Source organism: Bos taurus, chromosome 7 (assembly GCF_002263795.3).
Source record: "Bos taurus isolate L1 Dominette 01449 registration number 42190680 breed Hereford chromosome 7, ARS-UCD2.0, whole genome shotgun sequence".
NCBI classification, from domain to species: Eukaryota; Metazoa; Chordata; class Mammalia; order Artiodactyla; family Bovidae; genus Bos; species Bos taurus.
Window position 1 is genome coordinate 16,780,007 of NC_037334.1, and position 12,729 is coordinate 16,792,735.

Genomic DNA, 12,729 nt, shown 5'->3' on the forward strand with positions numbered 1-12,729 from the left:
ACTGGAATAAGTACAGAGCCCTGTAGCCAGGCACGAGTGACTGCTCTGCAGAAGGCAGAGCCACACACTGGGGTCCTGGGTCTCTCACCCAGACTCGAGCCACCCAACTGTGCAGCCTCCTTTTCCACCATGACTGAGGATGTTACAGATGAGACCCAAATGCACCATCCCTAGAGGACAATAAGTGGCCAGGGGCCAAGGTGCAGACTCGGCAGAATGTCCCAGTCCCACTACACTGTGTGGGTGCCCGGAGCAGGTTCCACAAACTCCCGAAGCTTCAGTTTCCCAAACAGAGGTGGTAACACTTCCTGCCTCATACATGTTCATGGGGACTAAATATACTATTGTTTGTTACACATCAAAGCATCTGCACAAGCTTGACCTTAACACGATGAGTTCATTGAGCTTGGCCATCAAACTCAGGAGATCCAGCCCAACCTGGCATGGTTCCCTGACTTTGAACTCGGTTCTTCTATCGATACCTTGGTGTTGCCTTGGTCAGGTTGCTTAATCTCTCTTAGCCTCAGTTTTCCTATCTGTAAAATGGGGATGAGAGTAGCAGTATTTATTCCACGGGCGTATAAATGTAACAGGGAAGAACCTTTTGTATCCTATTTCAAGTTAATCAGTAAAGGGATGTTGCCTATAAGCTTAAATTATACATAATGGCCCATTTTGGGAACGTTGCTTCCCAGGTAATGAGCACAAACCTAAAATACCTTCGATTAGCTTACAGGAGGCATCCAGGCCAGGCCCATCTGTGAATGACTGCAGGAAGGAAGAAATTAACACCTCTCCTCCCCTCTGGAGGCTGACGGGAACCAGGAAATTGGTTTGACTTCACACCCTCCCCCTTTTAGTATAAAAGAAGCCTGGATTCAACTCTGGCAAGACAGTCCTTTGGGGCACAAGTCCACCATCTTCTCGGTTTGCTGGATCTCCGAATAAAATCGCTATTCTTTGCCCCAGCAACTCATCTCCCGGTTTATCGGCCTGTTGTGCAGCGAGCAGTGCGTGAGCTTGGACTCAGTAAGAAGGACCGAATGGGTCAGTAATCGTAAAATACTTAGAATGGTGCCTAGTATAATATGTCATCTGAGCTCATGAGTCATTATTATCAGCGATGGTAAACCCACAGGAGAACCAGTGGTTAGCACTGCAGCCTGACTTTGTGCCAAAACTCCCGGGTCTGAAGTTGGCAGAACCTACCTGCACCCTGGGATGATGCCCCAAGATGCAGCGTTGGTCTTCACCCATCTCACCTACACCCTTCCTCCTCGGAACCCAGGGCAGAAGCTCATGCTTCCCAAAGCTGCTGCCGTCCTGGTCCCCTCCTCATAAGCCCCACCTGGCCCTGCCAAAAACAGCCTCTACTGCCAGAACTTGCCAAGGGACGTACTTAACCCAAAATAACTTTATTGTTGTCTCTGCTTCTGATATGAAAGTATCCTCAGAACCTTAGCCCAGTCCCCGTGGGGATGATGAACATGGCTGCACATCAGTGACTGGGCTGGGGCCCCGCGGGCTCTTCTGCTGGAAGGAACGAGCCCTAGGCCCACCCCAACCACCCATTCCCATGTCCTCCCGACCCCCTGGGGCCAGCCCCCCCTGCAGTGCAGAAGTTTCAGCCTGAGATTGACCAGATACAGTGAAACCCAGGGCCCTCCTGGGCCCTGGCTGTAGAAGTGGAGGGGGCACGCAGCTGCGGCTGCCAGCTGTCTCCAGGAAACAGTGTCGGGGTCCCTCGGGTAGAGGCTGGGCTCGCTTGAGGTCAGAGGATAGCACTTCACTCTTCCTGAGTTTTGGGGTTCCACCTGGTCGGCCATTGCTGCAGGGGATTGAACCCTCCCGCCTTCCAAATCTCCCACCTCTGGAGCGGAGGACCACATGGGGACCCTGGGGCCCATCGAGTCCAGGGCTTGTCACTAGGGTCTCCCGGGGCGGGGGTGGGTCATAGCAAACAGAGTGACATCAGTTTCCCCAAAACCCCGTGGAAGGAGGCAGGGGTGGGGCAGTGCCCAGGTGGTGAGTCTGAAAATCAGGCTGCAGAGGGTGCCTGGGGCCAGGTGGGAGGTGTGGGAACCCCTGGATTATAGCAGCTGCAACTGCACCTTCAGCCGCAAGGCTTGGCCCCCCGGCCGCCCCTCTGGCTGGGTGCCCCAGGGCTCGCCCACACTCACAACCTCCAGCTGGTATGTGCCAGGCCCTGGCTTCCGGTGCCCCAGCTGCAGGGAGCTGAGACCATGAAGGTGATGCATGCGGAAGAAGCCTCTTTCGTTGCCGCGGGCAATGACGTAGCGGACGCGGCCCCCCAGGCTCTCCAGCGCTGGCCTCAGCTCTAAGATATGCTGGGCCTGGCCCAGACAGGAGAGGTTCAGTCCCAAGGTCAGCGGAGCCTCCGTGTCAAGGCTGGCCAGGCTCGCCTGGGGAGAAAGACCAGGTGGATAACGGCAGGGGCTGGGAGAAATCAGAATGCAGGGGTATGGGGGGAGGCAAGGGGCCAAGAGGAGATTTTCAGCCAATCTCTAAAGTGGAGTAAAAAACGGACCACTCAATGCCCTTGACTTCTGTCTAGCCCTCCACCCACAAGGCCAATGGTCAGCTTGGGCTGTAGACAGAGGGTGAAGGTGGAGGCTGGTTCCCAGGTGGAAAGCAAAGAGGGGGAGGCAGGCTGACTTCAGACCCCTTGTTTCGACTGAGGGACCTTACTTGGATCCCTGCCAGTCTGGATAGAAGAAATAGAGGATTCCCCGTCAGATACCCAGACCAAAGAATTGATGCTTTCCAACTGTGGTGCTGGAAAAGACTCTTGAGAGTCCCTTGAACTGCAAGGCGATCAAACCAGTCAATCCTAAGGGAAATCAACCCATGAATACTCATTGGAAGAACTGATGCTGAAGCTGAAGCTCCAATACTTTGGCCACCTGATGTGAAGAGCCAACTCATTGGAAAAGACTGATGTTTTGGAACATCTGATGTTTCCAACTCATTGGAAAAGACTCTGTCTGGGGTGGCTAGAGTTATGACCATGGGCATTGCAGCAAGAGCCAGCCCCAGACACACAGTGACAGAGACACAGAGGAGCCAGACAGAGGCGCTGCCCAGCATCACTCCAGTTCCGGAGGCCCGCTGCACTTCCTGCATCTGGGCTCTCTGAGAGCCCCACTGTGTACAGATGACAAAACCCTCTTTATCTAAGCTCCTCTGAATGCTTCCTGGCCCTGGCAGCCAGACAGGACCCCTGAATAAGCCAGCAAACCTCAATGGCAGGCTGACCCTGGATGGGTGATGTGTCCAATCCCACAGGAGGTTATCTGTTTTCATCTCCTTTGCTCTGGGCAGAGCTGTTTGTTCTGCCTAATTTACATGCTGATGGGGGTATTTTGCTGTTGCCTGAAAGTGAAAGCTATTCCTGTCCATGCCCCCCCCCACCCCCACCGCCTTTCAGTTCCAGAGATTTAGCCCTTCACCAGGAGTGCTGCTAGACATGCACTCTTAGTGACACCCGCTGGCAGTCCGTGGGTATTGCAGGCAAAACCACAAGACCCAGCCTGCTTCTGCCTAGATCTGCTTGGGTCCATGCTAGAAGCCCTGACAACCACTCCAGTCACTCTTAGTTCCAAAGGCTGGTGAAACAGTGGCAAACCTGAGACACTGGGCCTTATCCCTATGAAGCTTACAAAAATAATGGCAACAAATGCCTTTGTTGCCTGTCACCTCCTGGCTGGGACAGCCCTCTCTCAGAGTCCCTCTGGGTTTAAGCACCAATAACCCTCAAAACAACCAGCTTAACCCCTTCTTCCCTCCGCCTCGTTCAGACCCTCTGCTTCTGCACCTCTTTCCAGTACCCATGATGCTCCTGGAACTATGCCCAGGCCTCCTGGGCATATACCCACATGGTTTTTCCCAGAAAGGGGAAAACAACAACTAGAAAGAAAAGCAAAGGAAGTGCTTGGAGCAGCACATGTATCCAGCAGCAAATGCTTAGCTTTCAGATGCCTTAGAGGGGATGGTGGCAAGACTGGCCAGAAGTGGCCTCAGAGACTGTTCAGCTGAAGGACAAGAAAGCTGAATCTGAGACAAAAACATCCTCCCTACAAAAGGCCCTGGTGGGGTCAGGGCCATGGCTGGAGTGGCCCCAGGGGACAGAGGGGCTAAACTGCAGAACTGCTCTGCTGTTCTTGAGAGTGTAGTGGGGAGGGGGGAGAGACCCTTGCAATTTCCAGAGACAAGAAGGGTTCAGGAGGCCTGGGCATAGTTCCAGGAGCATCATGGGTACTGGAAAGAGGTGCAGAGGCAGAGGGTCTGAACGAGGGGGAGGGAAGAAGGGGTTAAGCTGGCTATTATGAGGGTTACTGGTGCTTAAACCCAGAGGGACTCTGAGAGAGGGCTGTCCCTGCCAGGAGGTGATAGGTGACAAGTCCCAGGGCATAGGCAGGTTTGGGGGCTCAAGACATTTCTCCTGCATCCAAGTACCATGGAAAGGATCCCTGGGAGGCATCACACCCAGGGTCTGTGTGTGGGGGGGTCTGACTTGTCAGTGGGAGCAAGTTGGGGTGTTTGGGGGGCCTGTGTTCCCCAGAGAGCTCCCAAGGGGAATCCTCAGGCTGAGAAAGTACAGTAAGATGCAGGCAGGCACCATGACACAGGGGACAGCTGTGACCTGGAGTCTGTGCTCCTCATCTCTGCCCATCCCCTGGCTGCTCCCCATGCCCAGTGCACCCCCCGTGGCACCTGGTGGTCCCTACGAGCGCTGCGCCGTGGCCGGTCACGAGAAGGCTGGCCGTTGATCTTGCATTCGTAGCAGGCTTCAGGTGACAGTGGCTCCCCCTCATCTGGGGCATCCTGGGATCCGGGGCTGAAGCCCAGGCCAGAGACACAGTGCCTTGGCCAGGACAGAGGGCAGGTGAATCAGGCTGGTGGGACATCCCCAGCCACCCAACCCCCTACACTCCATTTGGAGTCACACTGCCCATGGGGACGAGGATGAGTGTGCCAGTGTGTCTTTGCATGCACCTACATGTGTGTGTGCACCCTTATGTGGGTGTGGGTGTGAACCTGCGTGCACGCAGAGGTGTGGATATACACCCGAGTGTACCTGTGTGTGTGTGTGTGAGCCTGCGTGCACCCTGTCAACATGGGCTTGCACACATGTGCACACTGGGATACAGGAATGCACAAGGGTACCCAGGCATGTTGGCATAGGTGTGAGCCCTGTGCACACTCGAGTATATTAGCACTGAGCACATGAAGGTGTACAGGACAATGACACACTACAGTGGGGTGTGAGCTTGTGTATGCACATCCACAGGTGTTGTTGGGCCTCTGCACCATTTCTCAGCGTACATGTATATACATGCCTGCATGTGGGCCCGTGAGTGTGTGTGCACTCCCGGGGTATGGGGGGCTCTGGGTTCACTCCATTCAAGCCCCTCACCCTTGCCCAGCCCGGAAGTAGCCTCGAGGGCAGCCGCACAGGAAGCCACCGGGGGTATTGGCACAGCTGTAGCTGCAGGGGCCGCTCCGAGCCGCACACTCATCCACGTCCTGGCAGCCCCTAACGGCCTGGTCAAAGTCAAAGCCCGAGGGGCAGACACAGCGGAAGCCGCCCAGCGTGTTGTGGCAGGAGGCACTGCCACAGGCCGAGGGTGACAGGACACACTCGTTCTCATCTGTGGATGGGGAGGGGGAGAGAGGGTGGGAGGTGGGGGGCGGGGGGCCACCTTCGTATCTCCTGAGCCCTCCACCTGCATTGCTCCCGTCCCCACGAAGCAACTCCAGCTCCTTCTTCAAGCCCAAGACCAATGTCGAAACCTCCATAGGGGGCTTCCCTGGTGGGTCAGTGGTAAAGAATTTGCCTGCCAATGTAGGGGATACACGTTCGATCTCGGATCCAGGAAGATCCCATATATGGCTGAGCAACTAAACCCGTGTGCCACAACTACTGAGCCTATGTGCTCTAGAGCCCCAGAACTGCAACTACTGAGCCCATGTGTTGCAACTACTGAAGCCTGCAGGCCTTAGAGCCCATGCTCTGCAGCAAGAGAAGCCACTGCAATGAGAACCCACTCACTGAAACTAGAGAAAAGCCTGCACAGCAATGAAGACCCATCATAGCCATAAATAAATAAATAAATAAAGCTATTAAAAAAAAAAAAAGCCTCCATCAAGCTTCCTGTGAGTCCTTGGACTAGGTCTATCGGCCCCTGTACTTCACCTCCCCACCCCAGATCCCGTGATTCTCCTTTGAAGCATTTCTCAAAACTTCCCAGGAATCCTAGGGACTTCCTGGTAGACTGGTGGCTAAGACTCTTTGCTTCCACTACAGGGGCATGGGTTTGATCTCTGGTTGGGGAACTAAGATCCCAAATGCTGGGCAGTGTGGCCAGAAAAAGAGAGAAAAAAAAAAAAAAAAAAAAACCAAAACCAAAAAACTTCCCAGGAATTCCTAAATGGTGGGATGTTCTTAGAACAAGATATCCCCCCTTGGCATTACTGTGGTTTGAGGCCATTTCATTCTCTGTGTTGGGTGGCTGTCCACCCACTAAATGCCAGGAGCACCCAGCACCCAGTTGTGATCATCAAAAGTATCTCCATGACACTTCAAAATGGCACCTGGTTGAGAACCACTGACATAATTGATCCCTGTCTCCCCCTCAAGACTGGACAATGAGTGGGCAGCAATGGAGTCTGATCTCAGCTCACTTCTGCATCCATAGGGCCTGAATAAGGCAGGTCCCGGGCATACCATTGCCAAAGGAATGAATGAGTAAGTATGCAGAGCAGGAGACAGGCTGAGAAACGGGGACTGGCCAACGAGGCAATTACCTGTGGGCTCCCAGGGGACAACAAACACGTGAGACAGGGCAAAAGATGGAGAATTTAGCTTAGGACCCACCAGGAGGGGCAGGAGGAGGAGCCAGAGAGAAGGCAGTGCTGGAGGTAGTGGCAGGACAGAGAAAGCTGAGTCACAGTGGGTGGAGAGTCTGGGAGGGGCAGACAGTGATACCCAGAGCAGAGGAGGTGGAAGGCAAAGGCCAAGGAAAGGTGATGGAGAGGTCGCAGGAGAGTGGTCCCCACGTGGGTAGAATGTAAAGGCTAGACTGCAGGGGAGAAGGAAGAGGAGAGCTGAGGATGACGCTGTTATTGGGAGCAGCAAAGAACAGTGTGCAGTGAGGAAGGCTGGAGGGAAGGCAGAAGACTAGTCCCTCAAACTCAGGGCATCTTGCAACAGGTACGACAAAAGATGTAGCATACACACACCCATTTCCATTGCCACATCCATGGCAGACATTACTAATCAATCCAAGCACACTTTCTCAGTGATCATAGGCACATCTCAAACTCTCCGCTGAGCTCTCCATACTATCACTCCCTGAGAAATGACTACCACTCTGCCACCCTGGCTCTGCAGACCCCTGACTCCCTAGCTTCTCCAGCAGCAGGGAACTCAACTAACTTCTAAACCAGCCCATCAGACCTTTAGGTAGTCTTGCTTATCACAGCATCCTGCCCTGGGAGTGGTTCCCAGTCACCAAGTTTGGACAGATTCTGGTTGGGGGTCAGCTTCCTCCCAGGCCCCCCACTCACCTACACACTGGCTCCACTGGGAATGTGGGGTGAAGCCCTGGGGGCAGCTGCAGCGATAGCCCCCCAGCTCGTTCTGACAGCCATGCTTGCAGCGATGAGGCCCATTGCATTCATCCACGTCTGTGAGATTGAGAAAGAGGACAAGAGGCTGGCCAGGCAGCCCCCAGGGGCACCCCCGAGGGCCTAGACCTCATCCAAGCCCAGTTCTACCTTTGCAGCCATGACCGGAGCTGTCCAGGGTGAAGCCTTGATAGCACTCACAGCTGAAGCTGCCTGGGGCATTGTGGCAGCGCCCACGGGTACCACATGGGCCAGGCTGGGCCAAGCACTCGTCATTGTCTGCAGAGGACAGAGAAGAGGGTGGTAAGGGCACCATGCTGCCGGGCCTACCACCTGATCAACTGTTCCAGACATACCTTAACTTCTCTGAGGCCTGAGTTTCCCCCACTGTGAAAGGAGATCCAGAACAGTGCCCACTTCACAGAAACGTCACTAACATTTGAGATCACACACAAATAGGACTTCGTTTGACTCTCTACCACCTCAACGCTGTGTGACTTAGGGCAATTGACTTACCCTCTCCGTGCCTCAGCTTTACCAGCTGTAGTGTAGAGATGATAATATCTACCTCATTGTGTTTATAAGAATTAAATTAATCTAATCACATTAAGCACTGGGACAGTGCTCAACATAAAATTAACAAAGACCCTTTTCCTTCTCTGGGAAAATGACCTGGGGTAACCACTGCACCCTGTCCTCGTGGAAAGCTGAAAATTGTGGCATATCAGCCAGAGTCATGGACTGAATGTGTGTGGGTCCCCACCCACCTCACCACCACCACCACCAAATCCCCATGTTGAAACCCTAACCCCCAGAGTGATGGTATTAGAAGGCGAGACATTTGGGTGGTGATTAGGGTTAGATAAGGTCATGAGGGTGGGGCCCTCATGATGGGATTGGTGCCCTTGTAAGAGACATCAGAGAGATTACTCCTGTTCTCCCTCCCCCATGTGAGGAAGGCAGCTGTCTGCAAGCCAGGAAGAGCCTCACCACAAGCAGATCTTAATCTCAGATTTCCAGCCTCCAGAGCCGGCAATAAATGTCTGTTTTTTAAGCCACCCGGTCTATGATACTTTCTAATGGCAGCCTGAGCCAAGACAACCTAGTTACCAGGCAACATTGGCATGGTGGTCATGACCCACAGTGGTAAATTGCACTGGGACTAGGATCATGCAGAATGAACCACACATTTCTTAAAAAAGTGAAGTGAAGTTGCTCAGTCATGTCCAACTCTTTGCGACCCTATAGACTGTAGCATACCAGGGTCCTCTGTCCATGGGATTTTCCAGGCAATAGTACTGGAGTGGATTGCCATTTCCTTCTCCAGGGGATCTTCCCAACCCAGGGCTCGAACCCAGGTATCCCGCATCGTAGACAGACGCTTTACCGTCTGAGCCACCAGGGAAGTGCAATCCTAATTTGAGCTTCCTTGAGTTTGGCGATTCTTTTATCATTTAATATTTTTTTTAATTAAAAAAAATTATTTTTTTGGCCATACCATGTGGCATGCGGAATCTTAAATCCCTCAATCAGGGATTGAACCCACACCTCCTGTGGTGGAAGCACAGAGTCTGAAGCACTGGATTGCCAGGAAAGTCCTTACTTTTTAATTTTTTAAAATTTACCTTATTCAAATGAAGTTAATTTACAATGTTGTGTTAGCTTCTTGTATATAGCAAAGTGACTCAGTTATATATATATATATATTTTTCACATTCTTTTCCATTATGGCTTATTATAGGATACTCTATGCTATAGAATAGGACCTTGATGTTTATCTATTCTCTGTACTAAATTTGCATTTGCTAATCCCAAACTCCCCATCAATCTCTCCCCCACCCCATCCTCCTTGGGTACCACAGATCTGTTCTCTATGTTTGAGAGCCTGTTTCTGTGTTGTAGATAGGTTCACTTGTGCCTTATCTTAGTTTCTGTGTGTTAAGTGATGTGATATGGTATATGCTTTTCTCTGTCTGACTTCACTTAGCATGACAGTCTCTAGGTCCATTTATGTTGCTGCAAATGGCATTATTTCACTCTTTTTCGTGGCTGTGTAGTATTCCACTACGTATACATATACATATATATACACACACACGTAGCACATCTTCTTCATTGAGTATGAAGAGTCTCGACACCAGGCACATCCCTGTGGGAACCTAGAAGCTGTCTTGGGTACAGGAGGAATTGGGTATTCTAAGCCTTTGTGTGCACACGTGTACAGCTGCACACACACAGTTGCCACGTTAAGCGTGCTCACCTCAGGAAGGAGGGAAAGTGACTGAACAACAACAACAGAAAAAGGGGAATGCCTGTCATTTCGTGGCTGGAAATGCTCACTCCTTTACCAGATATGCACATGGCTCACCTCCTTCAAACCTTTGCTCAAATTTCCTCTTTCAGTGAGGCTTGTCATTAATTCGGTTTTAAAATTGTAGGCCTCCTAGTGATTCCTCTTCTGGGTGTGTTTATCCAAAGAAAATGAAAACACTAATTCGAAAAGATATCCACAGCCCCATGATCATTGCAGCATTATTCAGAATAGCCAAGAGCTGAAACAACCTAAGTGTCCAAAGACAGATGAAAAAAGAAAAATGTGTTACATGTGTACAATGGACTATTAGTCAGCCATAAAAAAGGAGATCCTGCTGTTCATGATAAGATGGTTGGTTGGACCTTGTGAGTATTTTGCTAAGATGAAATCAGTTGGACAGAGAAAGACAAATGCCATATGATCCCACTTATATACGGAATCTAAAAACAAAATGAGAAAGCCAACCTCACAGATACAGAGAATAAACTCATGGTTGTTAGAGAAGGGTTTTGGGGGGGTGAGTGAAAGGCGTTAAGGGGATCATAGGTACAAATTTCCAGTTAAAAATAAATGAATCATGGGATGTAATGTACAGCATGGTGACTGTGGTTAGTAATACTACAATGAATGAAATAATGCCGTTTGCAGCAACATGGATGGATCTAGAGATTGTCGTACTAAGTGAAGTAAGTCAGACTGAGAAACACAAATATCACATGATATCACTTACACACGGAATCTAAAAAGATGACGTAAATGAACTCATTTATAAAACAGAAACAGACTCACAGACACAGTAAAAAAATTTATGGTTGCCAAAGGGGAAAAGGCGAGGGGGAGGGATGAATTAGTAGGAGTTTGGGATTAATATACACACCCTGCTGCTGCTGCTGCTAAGTCGCTTCAGTTGTGTCTGACTTTGTGCGACCCCAAAGACGGCAGCCCACCAGGCTCCCCTGTCCCTGGGGTTCTCCAGGCAAGAACACTGGAGTGGGTTGCCATTTCCTCCTCCAATGCAGGAAAGTGAAAAGTGAAAGTGAAGTTGCTCAGTCGTGTCCGACTCTTAGCGACCCCACGGACTGCGGCCCACCAGGCTCCTCCGTCCATGGAATTCTCCAAGCAAGAGTACTGGAGTGGGGTGCCATTGCCTTCTCCGAATATACACACCCTACTATATATAAAATAGATAACCAACAAGGACCTATAAATATTCACAAAGAACTCTACTAAATATTCTGTAATAACCTATATGGGAAAAGAATATGAAAAAGAATAGATAAGTATATATGTACACATGTGGTGTACATGTGGTGGCTCAATGGTAAGGAAGGCACCTGCCAATGCAGGAGATGCAGGTTCAACCCCTGGGTTGGGACAGAAACAGCAGAAGGAAATGGCAACCTACCCTAGTAGTCTTGCCTGGGAAATTCCATGGACAGAGGAGCTTGGTGGGCTATAATCCATGGGGTCACAAACGAGTCGGGCACAACTTAGCGACTTAATCACCCTGTGTATAACTGAATCATGTCCTATACCCTTGGGGTCTAGAACAGGATGAAGCAAACTGCTTCTGTAAAGGACCAGGTAGGAAATATCATTTACCCTGTTGCAACTACTAGGTTCTGCTGTTGTAGCAAAAGCAGCCACAGACATGTAAATGAATGGGCATGGCTGTGTGCCAATAAAACTTTATTGACAAAAGCAAGCAGGGGGCTGGGCTTGACCTGGGGGCTGGAGTCTGCTGATTTCTGGTCTAGAGCACTGCCTAGTACACAGGTGTTCAGTATCTGTTAGCTGAGTTCATGGGAGCCCAAACAAAGCCACCTGTGACTGGGCTCAGCCCTTGGGGGAGATCTGGTTCTCCCAGGTCACAAGACACTAAGAAGTGATTGGTGTGGACTGTATAAGCCCCTTGGCTTTTAGGAGCAGCCTGGAGAAGCCCTAAAAGACAGACTCAGCACACCAGAGGTGAGGGTAGGTGTCCTGGGCCAAGGTCAGAGAGACTCCTGAGGGTGGCCTCCTAGGTTCCTAGGGCAAGGAAGAAGACTGAGGTCCAAGACACCACTAGGATGTAAACAGCGACAGAACAAGCACTTTGATCACCCCTGTGTCCCTGACATCTGGCCCACACTGTGCCTTTGCTTCTTATCTGGTGAAAGCTGGGGTCATGCTGCCAGGGAGGGCTGAGGGGACTCACCAAAGCAGGCCTGGTGGCGCTGGGTGAAGCCAGGGGGACAGCGGCAGGTGAAGGCACCGATGGTGTTGACGCAGAAGAACTGGCAGTTGTGCTGCCTGGAGGAGCACTCATCCAGGTCTGTGACACAGAAGGTCCCGGAGGGCTCAAGGTAGGGCCTGCCGGGGCTGGGGGCTTCCCAGGGGAGACGCCCTGGAGACAGAAGCTCACCCCATGCAACGGGAGGGGGAGCCCCTGAGGAGGACAGGGACAGAGCCCCATGGGCCGTGGGTGTGGGAAGAGGGATGTCACCTCGGCAGATCCTGCCGTTCTCCTCCAGCAGGTAGCCACGGGGGCAGGCACACAGGAAGCTGCCCTCAGTGTTTTTGCAGAGGAAGGGACATGGCGTGGGGGCCTGGCTGCACTCATCCACATCTAGACGGGACACAGCACTCAGGAGGGTCAGACAGACATTCCTGGGGGCTCAGGGGTGGGGTTCTCCACCCAGGCCCAGTTGAGGCCTCTTTCCCAGACCCTAGACAACCAGAATCTGTGGGCTTAACCAAGGAACCAGCATTTTTTTCTGCAAAAA

General features: G+C 51.6%; 1 protein-coding gene across 1 annotated transcript in view; it reads right to left on the reverse strand.

The window, feature by feature from the left end:
• Positions 1-1,396: 1,396 nt before the first annotated feature.
• FBN3 (fibrillin 3) overlaps positions 1,397-12,729 on the reverse strand; it is a 69,984-nt gene continuing 58,651 nt past the window's right edge. The window contains exons 58-64 of the mRNA XM_059888607.1: positions 12,450-12,572; positions 12,162-12,278; positions 7,801-7,929; positions 7,591-7,710; positions 5,438-5,672; positions 4,735-4,885; positions 1,397-2,423 (exon numbers count right to left, since the gene is read on the reverse strand). Coding sequence (XP_059744590.1) covers positions 2,091-2,423; positions 4,735-4,885; positions 5,438-5,672; positions 7,591-7,710; positions 7,801-7,929; positions 12,162-12,278; positions 12,450-12,572 — 1,208 coding nt within the window. The 3' untranslated portion in view covers positions 1,397-2,090. The remainder of the gene's footprint in view (positions 2,424-4,734; positions 4,886-5,437; positions 5,673-7,590; positions 7,711-7,800; positions 7,930-12,161; positions 12,279-12,449; positions 12,573-12,729) is intronic.